Source organism: Polypterus senegalus, chromosome 4 (genome assembly GCF_016835505.1).
Source record: "Polypterus senegalus isolate Bchr_013 chromosome 4, ASM1683550v1, whole genome shotgun sequence".
NCBI lineage: Eukaryota > Metazoa > Chordata > Cladistia > Polypteriformes > Polypteridae > Polypterus > Polypterus senegalus.
In genome coordinates this window covers 220226506-220249492 of record NC_053157.1, presented here as the reverse complement: position 1 = coordinate 220249492, position 22987 = coordinate 220226506, and the positions used below count along the sequence as shown (strand labels likewise).

Here is a 22987-nt window from a genome sequence, read left to right as displayed (position 1 = left end):
AAAAAAAAAAAATATATATATATATATATATATATATATATATATCTTGGATTTGGGGTAGGGTGGGGTGGTGTTAGTGGGGATTTCAAGATGTTATTACGAGTGAAGACACAACATATACAGTAGAGCTGTAGTAAATGCATTGGCATTACTTTGGTAGCGTCCGCTACTGTCCTTATCACAATGCAGTAGCAGTCTGGAGCTCAAGCATTTAAAAAGTATCTGCTCATATCTGAGATCTACTTGAGAAGCATGGAAACGTGAAAACACAAAAGCAATGAACTGGTTTCTGCCTTGCATTTTGTTCTTCTAAGAATGCCTTTTGCACCAAGACAACAACAAGAATTCTACAAAGCTGAAACCTATTAGTTTGTTTTCTCATAATGCTTTAAAATGACTGCATAAAATAATTTTGATTTGAAACTATTCTTTCCTGTTTATGGGCTGGGGGGAATAGGGAGAGAAAAACACAACAAAAAAAAAAAACAAACAAAACAATAGATAAGACATCTACTGCTGTTCCAGTTCATCACTTGTTCTGTGGAATCACTACAGGTTCACAGATGGTGGCCAACAATTATTTTAAGGAGCACACTCGGAAGCAGCTCCTTAACACTTTTGAGAAAGAGAGGAAAGAAAGAGTTTCTAAACCATTGCAAGCAGTGTGCTTCCTGGTGACAACAACTGAGCTTTCAGTAAGCCCTGACTTTGTGAGCAGCAGCACCACCACCCAATGGCTATGAGAGCACATGTCCTTTAGAAACACATTCAGACTTACAGGTGGAATGCACTCAAAAAGAACTGCACGCATTGGCAACAACAAACTTTCAGATTTTACTTGGTTATCATATTTCACAATCCAATATGCCTATATAATGTGGTTGAGTAACTTAAAATTTTGAAATCAATTTTTTTTTTCATGGACTTGTTAATCATTTGTTGTTGACCATCATTAGTCCCCAGAAGCACTTCTTATATCAGGAACTTTATATCTCCGTTCTTAATTAAAACTAGAGTTTGAATTTTTTTTCTTTTCCACCATCCCTACAAACCATATGGGGTAAGTAACAAGTATAAAATCATTCCTTGGACAAGTATTACTTTAAAGCGCATCTTTGTACAAAACTACACTGTTTAAAACACAGAAGCTTCTAGGAAACTATATATCTATATCGATATATATATATCTATCTATATACAGTATATCTATATATCTATCTATATATATTGTATATCTATATAAAGCATTAAAATATACAACTAACTAATTGTAGAATGGGAATTTGCTAATCAAAAGAACCCCACAGGTCTCTATATCAATATATTACAATTACTGAAACACTAAAAACACACACTCACCTCTTGCTTGTATTTTTGTGAAAACTCTGATGGAAATATTAGATTTCTTACATCCATTAAAGTCTACAAAGAAGAGAAAAGTTTGTTGAAATGCAAAGCTCATTTTAAAAGGAAAGGAAATCATTGAATTACATGGATAAAACTAAAAGCAATTTGAAAGTCTTACCCGAACTCTCTCCATCTGTGTGTTGAAAGGACAGAGCAGCTCAAAAAGGATAAGGCCTAGAGAGTAGATGTCCACTTTGTGAGAGTACAAGTTGCCAGACAGCTAAATTGTGAAAAGACAAAACAGTCCAGGAGTTAATTAAAAATAAAAAAAACTTTCAGGTGTTCATTTTTTTGATTTTAAAACCCAAAACAGATATCATAAATTATGTTTGGCAGAACAGTAGCAGTAGTATTGTCATAAGTAGAGTACATTGGAATTTGCTGCAATAACTAAAATAGTTTAAAGAAATAAAAATAAAACAGAGCTACCTGTTCAGGGCTCATGTACAGCTTAGTGCCCACTTGGGTAGTGTGCCTGGCATACAAGGGCATTGGTGTAAGAACAGCAGCTTCTTCATCATCCTCTTGATCCATGGCAGTCACTAAACCAAAATCTCCTACTTTCACCACATCATCCATCGTGAAGAAAATGTTTGATGGCTAAGTAAAAAATAAACATTCCACACAATCATGCATTCAAACGTCAATTTGATATGAGCATATATTAGAGCTGGATTTACCAATTGGAAAAAAAACAGATTTATCTACAAATACAACACACATATAGGCAACAAACCCAATAACAGCTGTACTGAGATTTAACATTTGTGTGCATTTTACAATTGCCATATTGGACTGCTTCTTGCTCAGGTGCTCACCTTGAGGTCACGGTGCATAAGGCCCTTGCTGTGAAGGAATTGGACAGCCTCTGCAATTTGCAGAAAGATGCCCAGGCACTCCACAGGGTTCCTCTGTTCCATGAGACATCGCTTACTCATCCAGTCCTTTAAGTTCTCTTTGCGGCACAGCTGCATCTGAATGTACAGGTAGACCTTTGGTGATGGCAGCTTGGCATGCTCAACAGGAACAGATGATACACACAAGTTGAGGCTGGTGGGCCTTGGTGGCGAATGAGAGGAGGGTGGAGGACAAGCAATGCTGCTGCAGTTTGCTTCCTGAGTTCTAGACTCTGAGCTGGGGCGCTCTGTAAACGTGCTGCGGCTGCCCTGATCAGAATGGGCTGGGTCTGCAGAATTTGAGGAGTTGTCGCAGCCCGAGTCCTCAAAGACAATATCGAAAGAAGAGGAAGTTCGCTCATCGGCAGGCCGTGGTGGACAAAATTCAAAGGAATGAGGGGAATCGGAAAGCTCCAGTTCTCCTTGGCTGTCCCCCTCTGACAAAAAGCTGTCCATTGTGGCCTTACCAGCCTCTTTGTTTGTTGTTGTGGAGGTGGAATCTATATGGAAGAAGAGACTAGGAGATATGACTGGCTGACCTGCAGCCAGGGCACAGAAGGTGCCATGTCCATTTGCAAAAACTGGAGGGGAACATTCAGAGGGTTCCTCTGATGAAACCTGCTTTGGGACAGGCACTTTTACAGATAATGCCTCCAACTGATCTGGTGAGCTCAGAGGCCAGTCTGTGGTGCTGAAGGGAAGAAAGAAAAAAAAAAGTAATCTGAAAAAAATGGCATACTGTTAAGCATCAAGAAAAGCAAGCCAAGTATAACAGATGACACCCAGCATCTTAGCTGCAGCTCACCAGGCTAGTATCATATCTCCGTTTTCCTTTTACATGTATAAAGCACATAATCAAACACCACAAGTAAATAGGCGCAAGTGCACTAGCATAATCAGGTTTGAGCTTTTCTTTACCTGGCATCCTTGAGCAAACGCTTATCCATCTCTTCCTGCCACCCTTCTGGTGGTGTTTCTTGCCAGGCATTAAAGTATCGAATAATGCCAGGATGCTCAAGCTTGGCTAAGGCCCTCACCTCTCTCATCACCTTCTCTCTTGCCAGCTCCCTGTAGGAAAGCACAGATGATTTCACTCAGCGCTGAACCAGAGGGAAAGGGGATTGAATGTAGTGTAGACTGTGTGGATTACTCGGCATAGTGAGCAATCAAATCTTGGACAATGACACACTGAAAGTAGAAATCTGACCATAAAGCATCAATACAAAATTTAGTGTTTCAAATTAACACAGCCTTAGAGGTAAACAATTCTCTCATGCAGTTTTTGCCAATATATACTACAAGACAAGTAGATGTCATGTTGGTGAATACACTTGTGACCTGTTGCTCTCTATCCTTAGAACCATCCATATTTCTATAAAAAAAAAAAAAGCATATACTTTAGAAGTGTAACTTTTTCTCTCTCTTTTTTTTAAACTTTGCAGTTACAAGGCAGTATTACCAGACAGCAAAGTAAATGCATCAGAAATTGGTACAAGGATAAACAAGAGAACAAAGTAAAACAAATAACAATAAATGCATATGTGTAAAATTAATGATAAAGCTGAAGTCTAGCTGCATTGTGAATTACAAGTGGATAACTGTGAAGTATAAGATGCTTAATACAAAAGCCACTCATTATACCTACTAACTGTGAACTAAGCAAAGACTTCAGACAGAATTGCAGAGCAGGAATAGGGGGCAATAGCATAAGATATGTTTTCCCAAGACTACTGAATCATTGGTTAATAATTCTAAATTTGCATCTTCATTCGCAAGGTGAAATTTCTCACACTCATTTGAAATTTTTAATTCACACAGAAAATAGACAAATGCAATAAATTACAAAGTAGTATGTTACGCAATAGTAGGGACCTTCAAATGTTGACTTAATTTTCTAACAGTAATAGGGTAAGGTTGGCAAGATTTTTTGAGCTGTAAATCCTGTTCATGTTAAAATTTTTTAGAACAAGCCACCAGTTTGTCAGATTCTGGAAAGACAGTGTCTTCCATTGAATAAAACTATAAGCCAATTTTATTATTGAAAAATAGGACATTGTTTCTCTTGCATTTCAAGATGCCCTGAAGTGGTCAGCCAGCTCCTTGTAAATCTAGTACTCATTAGTGTTTTCTGCCTTCCAGACACTACTTCTGCAGCTAATGCACTGCTTATGCTTTGCAAAATATTTTCCTCATTAGTGTGCAATAATAAAAAGGCCTGATAATTTGTGTTTATTTCAACCACTAGGTGGCAAACATACAGTGCATCCAGAAAGTATTCACAGCGCATCACTTTTTTCCACATTTTGTTATGTTACAGCCTTATTCCAAAATGGATTAAATTCATTTTTTTTCCTCAGAATTTTACACACAACATCCCATAATGACAATGTGAAAAAAGTTTGAGGTTTTTGCAAATTTATTAAAAATAAAAAAAAAACCTGAGAAATCACATGTACATAAGTATTCACAGCCTTTGCTCAAGACTTTGTCGATAAACCTTTGGCAGCAATTACAGCCTCAAGTCTTTCTGAATATGATGCCACAAGCTTGGCACACCTATCCTTGGCCAGTTTCACCCATTCCTCTTTGCAGCACCTCTCCACCTCCAACAGGTTGAATGAGAAGTGTCGGTGCACAGCCATTTTAAGATCTCTCCAGAGATGTTCAATCGGATTGAAGTCTGGGCTCTGGCTGGGCCACTCAAGGACATTCACAGAGTTGTCCTGAAGCCACTCCTTTGATATCTTGGCTGTGTGCTTAGCGTTGTTGTCCTGCTGAAAGATGAACCGTCGTCCCAGTCTGAGGTCAAGAGCGCTCTGGAGCAGGTTTTTATCCAGGATGTCTCTGTACATTGCTGCAGTCATCTTTCCCTTTATCCTGACTAGTCTTCCAGTTCCTGCCGCTGAAAAACATCCCCACAGCATGATACTGCCACCAACATGCTTCACTGTAGGGATGGTATTGGCCTGGTGATGAGCGGTGGGTGCCTGGTTTCCTCCAAACGTGACGTCTGGCATTCACACCAAAGAGTTCAATCTTTGTCTCATCAGACCAGAAAATTTTGTTCCTCATGGTCCGAGAGTCCTTCAGGTGCCTTTTGGCAAACTCCAGGTGGGCTGCCATGTGCCTTTTACTAAGGAGTGGCCTACGTCTGGCCACTCTACTATACAGGCCTGATTGGTGGATTGCTGCAGAGATGGTTGTCCTTCTGGAAGGTTCTCCTCTCTCCACATAGGACCTCTGGAGCTCCGACAGAGTGACCATTGGGTTCTTGGTCACCTCCCTGACTAAGGCCCTTCCTCCCCCGATCGCTCAGTTTAGGTGGCCGGCCAGCTCTAGGAAGAGTCCTGGTGGTTTTGAACTTCTACTTACGGATGATGGAGGCCACTGTGCTCATTGGGACTTTCAAAGCAGCAGAAATTTTTCTGTAACCTTCCCCAGATTTGTGCCTCGAGACAATCCTGTCTTGGAGGTCTACAGACAATTCCTTTGACTTCATGGTTTGTGCTCTGACATGAACTGTCAACTGTGGGGCCTTATATAGACAGGTGTGTGCCTTTCCAAACCATGTCCAATCAACTGAATTTACCACAGGTGGACTCCAATTAAGCTGCAGAAACATCAAGGATGATCAGGGGAAACAGAATGCACCTGAGCTCAATTTTGAGCTTCATGGCAAAGGCTGTGAATACTTATGTACATGTGCTTTCCCAATTTTTTTTATTTTTAATAAATTTGCAAAAATCTCAAGTAAACTTTTTTCATGTTGTCATTATGGGGTGTTGTGTGTAGAATTCTGAGGAAAAAAATGAGCTTAATCAATTTTGGAATAAGGCTGTAACATAACAAAATGTGGAAAAAGTGATGCGCTGTGAATACTTTCCAGATCCATCAACCAGTCACAACATTAAAACCACTGACAGGTGAAGTGAATAACATTGATTATTCCATTACAATGGCACCTGCCAAGGGGTGGAATATATTAGGCGCAACAGTCCCTTCTTGATGTGTTGGAAGCATGAAATATGGACAAGTATAGGGATCTGAGTGACTTTGACAAGGAACAACATTTATTTATATAGCGCATTTTCATACAAATGATGTAGCTCAAAGTGCTAGGGAACAAAATTGTAATGGCTAGACAACTGGGTCAGAGCATCTTCAAAATGGTAGATCTTGTGTGGTGTTCCCAGTATGCAGTGGTTACTACCTACCAAAAGTGGTCCAAGGAAGGACAATCTATAAACTGATGGCAGGGTCATGAGCTCTCAAGGCTCGCTGAAAAGAGTGGGGAGTTAAGGCTAGCCCATCAGGTCCAATCATATAGACTACTTAGTGATTTTGTGCTACAGTAAACGTAATGCTGACCATGACAGAAAGGAGGCAGAACACACACGAGAATCACAGTTAGCTGTGTATTGGGCTATAGAGCCACATACCAGTCAAAAAAACCATGCTGACTGCTGTCTACAGCTTAAAGTGCCTTCAATGGGCATGCAAATGTCTGAACTGGCCCAAGGCACAATGGGAAAAGGTGACCTGGTCTGATCAATCACATTTTCCTTTAAGTAACATGGATTTGCTGGGTGCGTGCATGTCACTTACTGGGGGTGGGGGGGGGGTTAGGGGAATATGGCAGGGGGATGTAGTAGGGTAAGAAGGCAATGTTAGAGGGCAGTGTGATGCTCTATGCAAATATTGACTGGGAAACCTAGCACTCATGTGGAGTTAACTTTGGCCTCTACCAATTTCTTAAAGTTTGTTGCAGACCACACACACCCCCCTTCATTGCAACTGTACCCAATGGCAGTGGCCTCATTCCGCAGGATAATACACCCTGCCACAGTGCAGAAATTGTTCAGGAATTTGCTTGAAGAACATGAAAATAAGATCAAGGTGTTGACTTGGCCTTCAAGTTCTCCAGGTCTCAATCCGGTTGAGCATTTGTGGGATGTGCAATAAAAACAAAGTCCAATCCATGGAGGCATCACCTTGCAACTTATAGGGCTTAAAGGATCTGCTGCTAATGTCTTAGTGCCAGATACCAAAGAACACATTCATAGGTCTTGTGGAGTCCATGACTTGACAGGTCAAAATTGTTTTGGCAGCACGAGGGGGACCTACACGATATTAGGTAGGTGGTTTCAATCTTGAGCCTACTTGCTTAGAAATGGGATAAGATGCGTCCTTAACCTTACCACCTTATATGCTACCCTGCTTTTCAAGTGCTACATACTGAGACTTATCTTTGGATTCAGAGAACTGTTAACATTTTTGTCACCCATATTTACATCAAAGTCAGCTTGTAAGGGAACAGAAGTAACTGAGAACCACAGATGGTTTATTTCCAACAGTAGTCATGATATATACAAAAAGATGGGTAAAAGCTTAGATTCAGTCTTGGAAGTGCCCACCCAAAAGTTTTTACGACTCAAGAGCTTTACAATGGCCAAGTGACAAGAGTGAAGGTAGACAGAACCCTTTCTCTTGGTATTTCATGCTTACAATAACTGACCACGGAAGATTTTTATTATTTTTTTTTATCATAAGCAAAAAGTGTATCTTCTTTAATGTTAATATAATGAATGCAATACAATAATCAAAGGATTTAAATTAAAAATCGATGATGTATCTGAAAAGCACAGCTTATCCTGTCAAATTTTACTGTTGCACTGGCCTTACCGGTTAGGTAGCCTTATTCTCTTAATGGCATAGTTGCAGTCATCCACTTTGTTTCTGGCTTCAAAAACTACTCCAAACCCTCCACGTCCAAGACACTGAACTGGCTCAAAATCTGTAAGATACCTACAAGGGAGAGGGAAGTAACACAGAAATAGTAAATGTTGTTTATTGACTGATGGCTTCAGGTGGCACCACTTTTCCTACGTTTTTAGCATACCATTGCGAGTAACACTGTGAAAGATGCCTTTAAACTAATTTTACATTTTTTCAGAACACTTTTGTTTCCATAAAGGTTAAAACATTATTGAGTACAAAGGTTCAAAAATGAAAAAGCATCCAACAGCCATAGTGCCTTTCAGATGATAATTTTGGAAGTTAACAATGGAGCAAACACTACTGCTATTCATATTTTTCTTTCTATTGCATACCTTTCTTCTCTCTTTTTGATTAGAGTTAAATAGAAAGAAGATTTAAATTAAAAGTGTTCAAAATTATTAATTAAAAAAATGTTCAAATTTGAAGGTACCAGCTCTAGTGGAAATGAACCTGTCCCTGTTTACATTTTGGTACTCCAAGAGATAGAGCTGATACTGACACAGTATGTACAGGGATATATCAGACCAATATTAGTACCATCAAGTACTACTGGTGTATCCCCACTTACCTGAACCTACACAGTTAATTTTGGGAGGATTAAAAATTCTACATTCTCCCATGCCGATGCTCTAACAGATCAGGCAGTAGCCTCCTAAACTGCTCCTCACTCAAAAAGAAAAACTTGTCGGACATTGTAAAGCATTTTAAGTGAAGAAATAATCTGTGAAATGAACACTTTCACTTAGAAATTTAGCTTGGACATGATAAAAGACCAAACCCATCGCTTACTTTAAGGAAATAGACCAAACATAAAACAGACTGGAAGACCATTCACTCACAAAGTAATTTTGTTTTGGTGAAAGGCACAAACTCCGCAGTTACACAACTAGGAGGGCTGAACTTGGAAGACTTTGCACAATGTTGAAAAATTTTCCCCGGGATTTATTTCATATTTGAATTACATTATATTGCCCTGAATTTGAGTCTGATTTTGAATTGCACTGTTTTGTACTTTAGAAAATCAACTGTGAGATTGTGATCTTATTTAAAACATGCCATTTAGAAAAAAAGCCAGATTGATCTGGATAATTTTCTTATGTTTGCTATTATTAAGCAAAATTACCTTGAGATGTATTCACTGCTCCTGCCATCAATGCCACAGATGTCACGGGACTCCTCATTACCCTCATCAAATTTGCTGTCAGTCTGGCACTGGGTTTCAGACTCCTTTCTTTGCTTTAAGAAAGAGGGAAAAAAATTGAAAAACAATGAGGTCACATTTTAAAAAACTAACCAAATTTGAAACAGTAAAAAAGAAATGTAATATTTCAGAGAATTTAAACTGTCAGCGACAGGGCAAATCAAAATTTATAATCAATTCTCACTAAAGTGAGAATTTTATTAAAACTATTCTGTTGGATCTTAAATGGAAAATGTTCAGCTCTCAACACCCACTAAGATTCTATTGCAAAGTGACACACCAATTTAGAGTAATGGACTCTTTCTACCAAGGAAGGAAAATAAAGGTTTAGATTTTAAAAGTACTGCAGTGTCCCAAGTAAACTTTGGGAAATTTTAGGGGGATATATGTGCTTTGACTTCTCATACCAGAGCAGAAGATTATAAAAACCTTTCCCTCACCCAAAGCCAACACTTTTAGCATCTATTTGGAAAATTAAGTATTTTCTTGTAAGGGGAAAAAGGAGAAACATGGAGATACATACTCTGCTTATGTGGACAGAATTTGGATGGAAGAACTTTCGCACAATGTAGGTAGTTGCTGCAATGCAGAAGACAATGGTGCCAATGATCTCCTTCCACCAGGGGAGCAGTAGCACTGGATCTTTCTGGCGTGGCTCCACACGAGATGGGTGAGGGGGCATGAGAACACTCACTTGAGTCTCTCTCCGACCCCTGTAGCGTTTGCTGTATGGGAAATAGTATCCGTTGTCTGCAAAATTAAGAATGAACGTAAGTGTATCGTTACAAGAACAGTATTGAAAGCATATTTAGCTGGTGTCTTGCTGTTACTCAGTCACCTTTAGTTATGATGCCCCAGACGGCATTGTCCATGCAGACAGAATTCAGTTATCTACAAAGTAACTGCTAGAGATGCATACAAAATATGTGGAGCTTATTGAGGAGTAAAAGGGCATTGTGCAAAGCAACACAATTGAGCAAAGCAGGTACAGTACCAAGACAGCCAGTGCACATTTCAAGAAAACCAAGGTATTCCTTAGCATTAACTGCAGTAAATCGCCAACATACCATAAGGATACTGTAGGATGGACAGGGCTCCATTGCTGTATTCCTCATGGGAGAATTTATCATTGTTCAAACATTTATCAAACTCATCTGAACCCACCAGGACAGGGGTCCTTGAGGGTGAATCTAATAGGAACAACAGGTAGAAAAGGAGTGAAGATTTAAACTAACTACATACGAGTGCACTAACATAAACCAAAAACCACACTATAACTGCTACGTACGGATCAGTGGCTTCCACTTGACTGTAGGCAGGGAGATAATCCCATTCTCGTTGTTCTTGCTATCTAGTGCATTTGATTTTGAAGGGAACTTCTCAGAAATGCGCACTGATGACTGCAAGTACAGCTGTCCTCTAAACATGCCTGAAACACAAAATAAAGACAAGATATATACGTTTGTTCTGGGGTTTTATAGAAACGCAATTAATTTTCTTGCTCTGCAATACATACCTAGGTACACGCTGGACTCTGTGGCTCCACGGGCTGCTTCTACAATGTCTTCTTCATCCTCTAGAATCTCTCTATTGCGTGAGGAGTAGCTAGTGTCATCAAACAGGCTAATAGGAATCACTTTTCCATCTTTTACCAACCATGCTGAAGCAATGGGAGTGCAGAACTAACAAAAAAAAAACATTTGGCTTTTAGTTCCTACACAAAATTACATAAAGCCCTAACAAGAAAACAATTGCAGGGATGGGAAAGGAAAAAAAAAAAAAATCATCTGAGGAGCATTCTATTAATCACTTGCAGACAGAATCAGGACATGGGAGGTACTCAGAACCAGACGCTCAGTCACTAAAGATGAACTGCAGATTTGCAATATAAAGTGTAAGCTTTTTAAATCAATGAATTATATTTATATTAAATTGCAAATTTTAAATAGATAAGGTCTTTCACCTGCAGATTACCACTATTAGTGGTTTGAGATAAATGCAAGGCCTAACGCCAATCTGACCCATACCCCATAATTAGTTAAATGTAAACCATCTGTGGCAAATATCATTCAGCAATACAGTAAAATCCCTTCACCTCCCATCTAGGCAGCCATACATTGTTTCCATTAATTGGTGAAAAAAATGAAAAAATATAAAATTTTTTGGTGTTTATTTGGTATTTCACATTCCATTTACTTTAATACAATTCTTTTCAAATGCAAATATAGCATAACAGGACCAAGAAACAAGTCTTAAATTGAACTCATGTATGCAATTCATTTTGCTATCCATAGAACATACACTATGTATTTTAAGTATTAGACAGAATTTCAGGAAACATTTTATAAGCATGTGATACTTCTGTTTACAGAAGTTAAAGGTAATATACATATTATTATGAGAGATTGATCTACATGAACTTTTCAGTCCAGATGCAGCCAGCACGCCCCTATGTAAATATTACTGTAATTATAACATATCTAAACTGCTCATATCGTTTCTAGAGTGGCACGGTGGAGGAGTGGATAGTGCTTCTGTTTCAGAAATCCACCATTCTTGGTCTAAATCGCATGCCTGGTTACTGTTTATATGAAGTGTGCATGCTTTCTCTGTGTCTGTATTTTTCGTCATTTTTTTTTCCTTTTTAAATAGAGTCTACATTGGCAAAATGCATGGACGGGTGCCCCATCCGAGGTTGTTCTTGCTTTGTGCCTAATCTCAATGAAATAGTTGTTTTTGCACCCTATCAGGGAACAGAATGTTAAATTATTTCTCATGATATACTTTAACATTCCCTGAAAATGCGACATTGAAATAAAATATTGAAATAGATTCCAATTAGGAGTGCATCGACCTAACAAAATCTTAAGGAAAAGAAACAGCAACAAAACATGTTTAATAAAGTTTCATTAAAAGTAATATAATAGGCAATAAATTAACACAGCTATTTATTTATTTTTTTTTTACTTGGAACAGGCAGACATAGGAAGGACATTGAATGGCTCAATATTAAAGTATACTACTCCTCATTTGCTTTTCATTATGGATATATTAAATACTGTGATGCTCACAACAGGCTACAAACATTAAGAGAGGTTCACTCAGTTCACCAGCCTGCACACTCACCTGATGCTCCCAAACCAGCTGCCCACCATGTTTTGTATTGAAGGCCATAACCTTCCAGTCAGCCACAGAGACCTTGATCACCATATCCTTCATTTCGGCAGCAGGATCTTCTTCCTCCCGAATTACCTTCGTATCATCTTTAACACTGTTGCTGTGGGTATCTCCTTCTAAGAAATTCACCCCAGGTTGGACTTCTGGAACAAACCTAAGTTCAAAATGCCCCACGCTAAAATTCCACCTAGGAGAAAACAGGTTAGGTTATAGACACCGTAGGCCATTGAGGAAGTCCTCAAATATCATTTCCACTTCAGTGTCACTCACTTTTCGTTACCACTGCGTGGTCCTACAGCCCGTACAGTCTTCTGTGTTCTCTGAAGCAATAGCACATCCTCTGGCTCTGGCTCATTCTCATCCCACCGGCTGCAGCCCACAGCAGAGCAGATGTACCTCAACTAGAGTAGACAAGTTTAAAATGTAAAACACATCTTATAGAGGATTCATTTACAGCGATGCTATAGCAGTCACATAGTTATTATTAAGCTCCTCTGCCGTGCTATCTTCATCATAGTCAGATGTAAAACTTCCTCATATACAACAACAAAGTTATCAGATTTGAACAGTGCATAGTGGCAGGACACAGTTTGCCATTTGTAGGAATCCATGAAAGCTCTCACCTTGCCACTATAGGCACCTAGACCATAAGTGGTAAGAGATTTTCCTCCCACCAGCACAGTGTCTTCTCTGAGGCGGTAGGATGATTCCAAGAGGGACTCCACAGTGAAAGGAACAGCTTCCATACTCTCCCGGTCCCTATCCCACTGGAATAGGGCTCCATCTAAAGATGGGATGATCATCTTGTTTCCAAAAACCTGCAACGAGAGAGAGTGGGAGAACAAAATATTAAGTGGTTCAGACGCATTCAATGTTTTATTTTCCTTCACAGATCTAGTAACTGAAGTCACTCCATGTATGTCATTCATAGATAGATAGAGAGAATACTTGAAGAAATGGAACTTCAGAAATACCATCACATGAAGGTTTTACTTCAATATATGTCTTTAAACTTAAACCAACTTTCACTCATAAAATAGGAAACAAAGAGACATACACAATAAACAAACAAACTTTAATTTCTGCTTTGTCCAGAATAAACGCAGGAAAGCATTAGGAAGAATATTTTTGCAGAATTTTATAATGTAGCCTCTGCCCTACGCAACTGATGATGGCAGATGTATTAGGCAAACTAAACGTTCACTTAGTATTTGCCTTCACCAAAAGTATTAAAAGGCAGGCACATAAAGGCCAGCTGCAAAAAATTCCAACTAAGCTCTTGACAGAGAAACTACAATGTCACACTCTAAATGCTCCAATTTAACAGTCCAAGCTGCAAAAAAATCCAACTAAGCTCTTGACAGAGAAACTACAATGTCACACTCTAAATGCTCCAATTTAACAGTCCAAGTTTGAAATTGGAAGATCTAGCCCAGCTGTAATACTCAGTTTTTCAACACAAATATATATTCACTTCAACATTACAGTATATTTTACTAACAAGAGTTTCAACATGCAACATCACCTAATGTGTGCAGAGCGTACATCAAACAGTTTCAAAAGGGGCCAACAGTTGTTAAAAATTAATTTTCAAATTGGTTTTAGAATTGTTTAGTTTTAGTAAATATTTTTAATAGTTAATTTGTTTTCAATCATTAAAAATCCAAACTTCACTATTCCAATGACTTGGTGTAAATGTATTCTGCCATCTTGTAACTGGTTCACAAAGCAAGATAATTCCAATCAGAATAAACTAATTACACCCCCAAATGGGCACTGAATGTGTGTTTGAAATGGAGATAAAAAGTCAGTCAGTCAGTCAGTGTCCAACCCGCTATATCCTAAAACAGGGCCACAGGGGTCTGCTGGAGCCAATTCCAGCCAACACAGGGCTCAAGGATGGAACAAATTCTGGTGCAGGGCGCAGGCCCACCACAGGGCACACACACACACACCAAGCACACACTAGGGACAATTTAGGATCACCAACGCACCTAACCTGCATGTCTTTGGACTGTGGGAGGAAACTGGAGCACCCGGAAGAAACCCACGCAGACACGGGGAGAACATGCAGACTCCACGCTGGGAGGACCCGGGAAGCAAACCCAGGTCTCCTTACTGCGAGGCAGCAGCACTACCACTGCGTCACCGTGCTGCCCGAGATAAAAAGTTATAACATAAAAATACAAATTCTAGATTCAAAAGATAAACCCATTAAATGAACTTACCCTGGTGGTATTAGGCACAACTCAGGAATCCACCATGAACTGAACATAAATCATAAGGACCCCTCATGCATGTACCCACAAATACACACAAGAAAAATTTATATCCACCATCATATTGAGGAAACTAGGGTGCTTAATAACACTCATGTGAACATGCAGGGAATGTGCAAACTTAGAGTCACTGGCCAGGATAGAAAATAAACCCTGGTCTCTACTGGTGTGAAAGACTAACAAACCCACTGTGTTGATTAAATCCATATTATTGTGCAGAGGCAGTGCAGAACAATTGGAGGGACTGAGAGTAGTAGTATTAAATAGTATTAAAACAGTCAAAGGGAACGCTAGTAAACCTTCATGACAGCAATTACAAGATTCTGAATTTAAATTCACGCAGAGTGGCACAAACTACAACTAATGAATGAGACACAAGCCTTTTTATGTCACTGCATTTTCCTTAATACTTAACCAGTAACAGTAATGAACAGTTAATTCCTTTGAAAAAAAAATCAGTCTAATGCTCAATTGTGTTTACCAATAAATATTAAAATCTGAAAAACTTCAATCCTAAGGGACTCAGGACTAAAATTGCTTTGAAATAGCAGGGTTACAAGTGAACACCATTCCTTTCACTCAAACTCAACTCTGCATACTTTTAAATGAGCACTGTTCTGAAGTGCAGACCGATACAAAGGGAAGACCACAGCCTAGTCACAGAACACATCTGCCCTCAACAGACGTAAACGCAGACAGCAAAGCACTTTGGCTTTATACACTGTAGTAGTGCTTGTCAAACAACATTAGCTTCATCAAACCCACCAGACTGTCTAGAAGCAAAAGGTTTTACTTGTAGACATGTACAGAGATCAGCGTGGTGCAAAGAGGAGTGTCCATTTTATTTTATTACAAAAGACTACTTACAAATGATATCTTAACACTTGTGGGGATTTAATACAGAAATCCTAATGCACACCTCCTATTGCTCTGTGGTAGACTTCATTTTAACAGGACACTACTACCACCATGTATACATTATTGATGCACAGCAATTATTTTGGTAATTTGTCCCTGTCTTATTTTATAGGAATAGTAGGTGAAGAAGTCAAAATTTGCCATACAAAATGACCTATCATTAGATGACTTTTTTTCTCTACCTGCAGTCCAGATAGAGGTAGGGTAGCTGTCAATGAGCACTGAGCACACATAGGTTAGCAACTAGAAACAAAAAGTACTGCAGCACAAGGGTAGACAATGTTCTTTAAAGAACTCTTTACAACTGAGGGAGGGGTTTTATGCAATGAAATGACATCATCGTCCTTCTGCCGGAGCATTACCTCAGCTTCTAATCTACTACAGGATGACTCAGTGCAGATTGGCTGCATCCTGATCGCTTTGATGTGACACTGTTTGACTTGTTTTGCCACATTCCTCAGATGCATACATAGGTAAATGCGGCATTTCAGCTTGACAGCTTTAAACCAATGGTATTGGGCAGCCTTAATCACTAAGCAGACTGGTGTTGAGAGGACAGACCCTGCAAATCAGACTGCCTGGTTACAAAGTACCAGAGGTTGATGACGCGCACAACCAATCAGCTGCCTATTGAAGCTGGCAGCAGCCAGTCGGGTGAGAGGCTGGTGCTGTCCGACAGAGTCTGGAAAAAGTGCTAGAGAAGCACAACTTGAAAGGGTATCAATTTAAAAAAAAAATAAAAAAGCTTTATTGATCTTGCTTAAAAAGTTTAACAAAACTCTTTAAAAAGACAGAAAAGATTTCCTGAAAATGTCTTGCGAACGAAAGGCAATGTGATTGATGAATAATAATCCCAAGCCTGTATAAGAATAAAGTTCAGCGTAAGCTATAAAAACAGATTCAACTCAAGTACTAATACGCATGACACAAAGCTGGCACTAGATTCTACCAGGAAGGGGGAAACAAAATTAATAAAAAAATGACATAACCTATTTCAGGATCATCCAAAGTTATTAGCCATAGGTGTAAAGCAGAAATTAACACTTAATGATATGGTAGCACATTGACATGATCACTCAGGGGAAACAAAAGCTAACATAAGCTTAGTTATTAACTCACTATCAACTCCAAAATTCCAAGTTTATGGGGGGAAAAAAAAAAAACATGCTAATAAAAAGGAGAAAATAAAAACACCAAATAAATAGAACGATTAGAAATTAACCTCAGGTCCATGAGGCCGTAAGACAGCAGCATTAACCAGGCAGGTATACACATAACAACACCCTTTTAACATCTACTAGTAGTAATTAAGGCTTGCATTTTGAAAGCCATTTCCTGTTGAAATGGACAAAACAGTTAACATGATAGTATTGTATATAAGAACAGCTAAAGTTACAGAACAGTAATGATATACCAATGCACTGCAGTGATTATTTTAAAATCTCAGCTAAATAAATATGCAGGAGCAAGTCCAGCAATAAAAAAGTGAATTAAATAATGTTATTATACTTCCAGACAATAAAATAATTTAAAATAAATGCACATCTTAATAATAAAAAAGGTAGGTAGGTTATTTTAGAGGTGGTATGAAATTTTAAGTATTGTATGAATTGTAGAAGTCCCTTTATTCTTTACGGGATGGGTTTTTTTTGGCCCAAGACCTCCTGTAAAAAGGTGAAATTTATAAATATCAGACACCACCCCGTCCCATAAAATTAGACCAACATATTATGTAGTGTGGCACAGCGTTTAGCATTCCCCTTCACCCCTATTAGCACACATGCTAAAAGCCTTCCCCCATTAAACATTAATGGCATGCTTAGCATTGCAACGTAGCACTACAGGTGTCATGGTTTGAATTGTGAGACGAGTTAATGTGTGAAGTACAAATATTCCCATTGTATCCGTGCATGTTTTTTCTGGGTACTTCAGTTCTTTTAATATTCCAAAGAAATGCATTATATGGGAACTAATCGCTCCAAATTAGCTTAGTGTAAATGTGCCCTTGATGCACCTTTGCCCCATCCAGGGTTGCTTCTTGCTTTTCACTGAAAGCCATTTGGAGAGTGTAGGTGATGCATGTTTTTCTGTTAGATCTTCAATCCACATGTTAAGGGCCATGGTACATTTTTACTAGAGCCTTCAGTTTTTGGCACACTTGCACTAAGCTTTTATGAATTTCTTTTTCTTTCTTATAAATTTAGCAAATCATGGACTCATTCATGCTATATGTGAGATTTCAATAAAATCAATAAAATTATATATATATAAAAAAAAAGGAATGTCCACCTTTCTTCATATTTAGAAGTTAAAGCTTCCACACCAGTCATCCCTTGGCCCAATACTTGAAAATGGCAGGCACCACAAAAAAAAACACTGCAAAATGTAGCGCTTTGCCAAATGCAATAATGCAAATAAGATGCTGAAAAAAATGGGAATGAGAGAAATTTATTTCAAGCTGTAATAAGCAAAAAACACAAAAACAGAGGGAGGATTATTTTTGGTAATGAAACATAACTAATACCAAGATTATAATAATAAGAAAAAACAATTAAAACAGTTGGGACTCTAACCATGATGTAGCTGATTTGCACTCAGAAATGCTTACATTCAGTGCGCCAAAGATCTTACTTATTAGTGACACCATTCTGCAGCCACTGCAGACCAGAACAAAGATGGGCTTTTCTGACTATTAAATGTGAAACATTACTGCACTTTTTGGATTTTTTTCCACCATTAAAAGGTGCGTTTTTGCGGGCCTTGGACCCAGGAGATTGATCCATTAGTTAAAAAAAAATGCTGTTCTTAAGATTGTCTGCAAATGGCCAAGAATTTCTTCAGTGCCAGTCAATGAGTCAAACAGAGACATGTAGCTTTATATACAGTCTAAATCTAAAAGGGCGGTCATTCCAACACCCCAAACATCCAGTTACGGCATAATGTTCAGCAAAACAACTTTTCAAAAGTGAAACTAGCAAATACACAGTTAACAGGCAAGACACAAATACAACTGCCTAATAGTGTAGTAGGAAGGTTTATTAGGAATATATTTATTTTAAAATCATTCCATTAATATTTGGATATCAAAACATGAATCTAAAAATTGTAATTATATGTAAAAACTGATGGCCGAGGGCTCATGAAGTAGCGCACTACAATGTTATCGATGTGTTTCTAATCAACAAGCCCTTGGGGGGGGGTTAGCAGAGGCAAAACAAAGACACAAAATTAGTTTTTGGCATGACACTGAACTGAACTGCAAACTCAATGGTGCAAGGGTGAGATCATGGAGATAACAGAAAATTGCAGAATACATACATTGGGTTCATGGAGTACAGTACATAGAGCACACTTCAAGATTTTACTGTACACAGAAATTCTTTTTGCAAGATAACATTAAACAAGACAACTGAAATTTTATTTTGCATGAATACAATACTTTGATTTCCAATTTCCACTTGATCCAAAACATTCCAGAGAAGTGAACTTTTCCACAGAACAGGCTGTGAATCATTGTCCTTCACTTTGCTGAAGAATCACACTTTTCACACCAGAGGCACATATTTAGTAAGTATAATTCAAATTAAAAACCCCGTTAACAAATGCCCATATGATTTAAAAAAATAAATAAATAAAAATAAGCGACACAGTACATAATGTTGCTTGGATATCTTCCTGTCCAAGATGCAAATGATGTAGACACACATCAAACCCAATTCAGGCTTGCACAATGATTAAGGAGCAGAGAATGTACACAAAACACTGCAATTTATAGCAATGATACCACGTAAGCATCATTATAGTGTTAAAAACTATACTCCGATATTTCTTAATGCTTTTGAGTAAAGTGAACACATTCCAAGGTGTGGTGGGTCAAGATAAAGTTTGAACTGGGCTAAAGGCACAGGCACGATGTCAGGTCATCCACAAACAAGACAAAAAGATCCTTATTTGATTTTAACTAATGGCTAGGAACCAGTGCAAACACTCTAAGCACATAAAACCTGGGTTTATACACACACACACACACACACACACACTGTTGTCATCAGAGGAAACTGATTAGAGATACAGGAATCAAAGGCAATATATAGCAAATCAGGAGGGGGTGGGGTTGGTACAATAAGGTGGGGTTCAGAGGGTGCTGGTCATCAAGTCTTTTTATTATGTAAGTGTCTTTTTTTTTAATCCTGCATATGCTTGGGTTCATGTCTAAATGTCTGTTAATGGTGCTTCATCTGAGAGACATGATTCAGCCAGCTCTCTGGCAGTTTTAGGATTAGCACTGAATTTTACTTGCGCTGTGTACCAATTAAACATGTGTTCACTTTAACTTGTATGTGTATAGATCAGAGATCATGGGTTCTTCCTTCTGACAGCATCACAATGTTCTTCTGCGTGTGCTGCAAGTGTTTTAGATGTTTGTCCCATGTATTACAGCTGGGCATGCACTGCATGGTATACTGAATATTGTGTTCTGTGTATGACACGATTTCTTACTTTGGGCATTCAAAAGAACAGTTAAGTTACGTTCCAGACCCATCAGCGATAGGTGAATATCCGCAAAATAGAAAGACCATATAAACTTTTTTTTATAGTTTAAGCCTTAAAATATACCCCACACGCTTCAAACACATGTAAACTTATTAAAAAACACTTTGTAAACACATATGATATGTGGATGTCGGGCTAAAGATATGATTAACATCTCTCTATTATAAAACATTTTAACGTCATGCAAGAGAAGGCAGTGAGACAGAAGGACAGCTGCTGTACAGGCTTTTAAATGATCAACGCGCAGAGTGACAAGCAGAACAGGCATCTTGGCAGAAGCAGCAAAAAGCCAGTAGCTGATCTTTCCGCATCTCCTTAGCATGCGTTCAGCTCCCCCCTTTACAACGTGAGAAGGAGAGACACGATGTGGCAGGAGCATAGCGTGCATCCCAGCAGGGGGATTTGAGCAAAGCTATCAAGATCAGATCATTTCGGAGAGACACTTTGAAGACACGCAAGACTAGATATTACAACCTTAGGAAGTAAAACCCGTGAGACGTCACGCCCTACTTACCAACAATTTATAACAAGTTCACGGACATCTAACATAGCAGTTGTTGGAATGCTTTTGGCAGACAAACTGCAGGTGCTCCCAGCTCTTAAAACAATTAGAAGCAGAACACACATCTGCAGCAACCCAAAAGATGATCCGAGCACATCTCCTTCGCGTGCGTTCAGCCCTCACACCACGTCATTTTTATATGAATAGTTTTGGGAAAGAATCATCTGAGTTTTCATTATTTATTATGGGGAAAATCACTTTAATATAAGAGTGCTTTGGATTGCGAGCATGTTTCCGCAACGAATTATGCTCGCAAACTGAGATATACAGTCATATGAAAATGTTTGGGAGCCCCTCTCAGCCTGCATAATAACTTACTCTACTTTCAACAAAAAAAAAAAGATAACAATGGTAGTTTTTCATTTCCTAGGAACATCTGAGTACTGGGGTGTTTTCCAAACAAAGATTTTTAGTGAAGCAGTATTTAGTTGTATGAAATTAAATCAAATGTGAAAAAGCAAATGACACTAAATCTATATAAATATATATACACACACACACACCTTTGATTCCTTTATGTGCAGTTGTTTTCCCTCTGATGACACCTGGTAGGTTGCCAAAAGCTTGTTTTTTTATTCTTATTTTAAGATACCCGATTCCTTTTCTCTCACACACACACAGTTATGCCTCAGATAATGAAGTGCAAGTGTTCCAAGTTCAATATAAAAATGTTTGTTAGTGGAAGATGAACCATAGGAGGAAGAAGGATACATAAGAATATGGGTGGAGGGACTGTTTATTGAGCATCTATGCCAAAAACAGCCATTTACTTCCTTGATTGTCTTTCAATAAATATTCTGCTTCTCTGATCTTATATGGCTCTTTTAGTGTGGCTCAGTGCAATCTCATCTACTGCCTCAAGTGCCTATACATTCACGCTGCTTGCTCAACCTCACTCCATTCACCTGTCAAGGGCAACCCTATTGGACTCACTTTCTTTAACTCCATTGACCAATACAAGCCCAGTTGAATGTCTGCATTCCTGTTAAATCTGTTGTCTTAACAGGCCTTGTGTGCCACTATAAGCCTAACAGAATGCCCAATTTGTCAACAAACATCCCACTAGAAGAAGACAGGAGTACAGTGGCTTTCTGAAAACTATAAACTGTAATGTCACGAAAAGAATATTATATTAGAAGAAAGCACCCTTCTAACCATGCTGTGATACATCTACAGAAAACAAGGCGGCTTGAACTTACCTCAGGCTTACTGAGGCTCGAAGACACCAGAGATCCGGAGCCCACATCCAGGTCCCATTGTTTCCTGCCATCATTTTCTGGGTCTAAGGCAGAAATTCGACCATCTAAAGTGCTGATGATCACAAGAGACCTAAATAGGAAACATATATGGAGAAGATATAAGATACAAATAATGCACATCCCACCATAAAAACGCATATTATTAATATTTTACTAAAGGCTATTAAACCTTAAGAGGGGGGCAGATATTTTGGAAAAATGAGAGGTACTGAAACAAAAAGATTGAAATATACAGGATATGGACAGCTGTGAAAAAAGCCTTCATGGACAGATGTACACAAAAAGTAACATTTTGCATTAGGTTACATAGCCAATAAGTAAATCCAAGGCAACACACAATCATTTATGTAAAGCACAGATATCATTTTTTTTTTATTTCTACTAAGAAATAAAAACTAACAATTTTTTAAATGCCACACCACAATTTAGCAATGTAGTGCTTATGGTTTATGTTTTACTCCCTGCACTGTCCATTGGAACATGCATGAAGGACTTGATAGACAAGCCTGTTAAGATTCCTATACGCCTCTGCTTAAAACGTGCAACCTTCCTTCAAATCTTTACAGCTGCAGAGTCAAGTTCTGCATTCTGTGGGCACTTAGTAAATCAAATGCTTGACTTGTAGCCGATCAGTGAACTCAACCCAAGAGCACAGCGTGTGATCAACTTCACAAATAGAAAGGCTGCCGTTTTCTTTTAAGGCTCATTTCAGAGAGCTGGACTTTAATCTTCTCTTTATCTCCAATGGCAGCCGAGCAATTGTTAAATCCTTCAGTCTTACCAGTAGTCAAATGTGATAAGGGGTTCTGCAAGCTATTGAAATACACAGAAAGGGCACTTCAATACAAGCTGTACAAATATTTGGGATCAAGTGGAAACAAAATGTCCTTAATTTAAAGGGCAGGGAACTTCAGCACCAAAACTGAGAAAGACAGTGCAAAAGAATCCAATACACT

At 38.6% G+C, this 22987-nt stretch overlaps 1 protein-coding gene across 2 annotated transcripts in view; it reads right to left on the bottom strand.

Moving 5' to 3' along the window:
* The window catches only part of eif2ak3 (eukaryotic translation initiation factor 2-alpha kinase 3), an 81007-nt gene that overhangs the window by 5458 nt on the left and 52562 nt on the right, over nt 1-22987 (bottom strand). For both annotated transcript variants that reach the window (XM_039751986.1, XM_039751987.1), the window contains exons 2-16: nt 21972-22101; nt 13083-13277; nt 12730-12860; nt 12409-12646; nt 10799-10964; nt 10571-10711; nt 10350-10472; nt 9806-10032; nt 9205-9317; nt 7986-8108; nt 3222-3371; nt 2226-2994; nt 1837-2007; nt 1526-1627; nt 1360-1422 (exon numbers count right to left, since the gene is read on the bottom strand). In XM_039751986.1, coding sequence (XP_039607920.1) covers nt 1360-1422; nt 1526-1627; nt 1837-2007; nt 2226-2994; nt 3222-3371; nt 7986-8108; nt 9205-9317; nt 9806-10032; nt 10350-10472; nt 10571-10711; nt 10799-10964; nt 12409-12646; nt 12730-12860; nt 13083-13277; nt 21972-22101 — 2842 coding nt within the window. The remainder of the gene's footprint in view (nt 1-1359; nt 1423-1525; nt 1628-1836; nt 2008-2225; nt 2995-3221; nt 3372-7985; nt 8109-9204; nt 9318-9805; nt 10033-10349; nt 10473-10570; nt 10712-10798; nt 10965-12408; nt 12647-12729; nt 12861-13082; nt 13278-21971; nt 22102-22987) is intronic.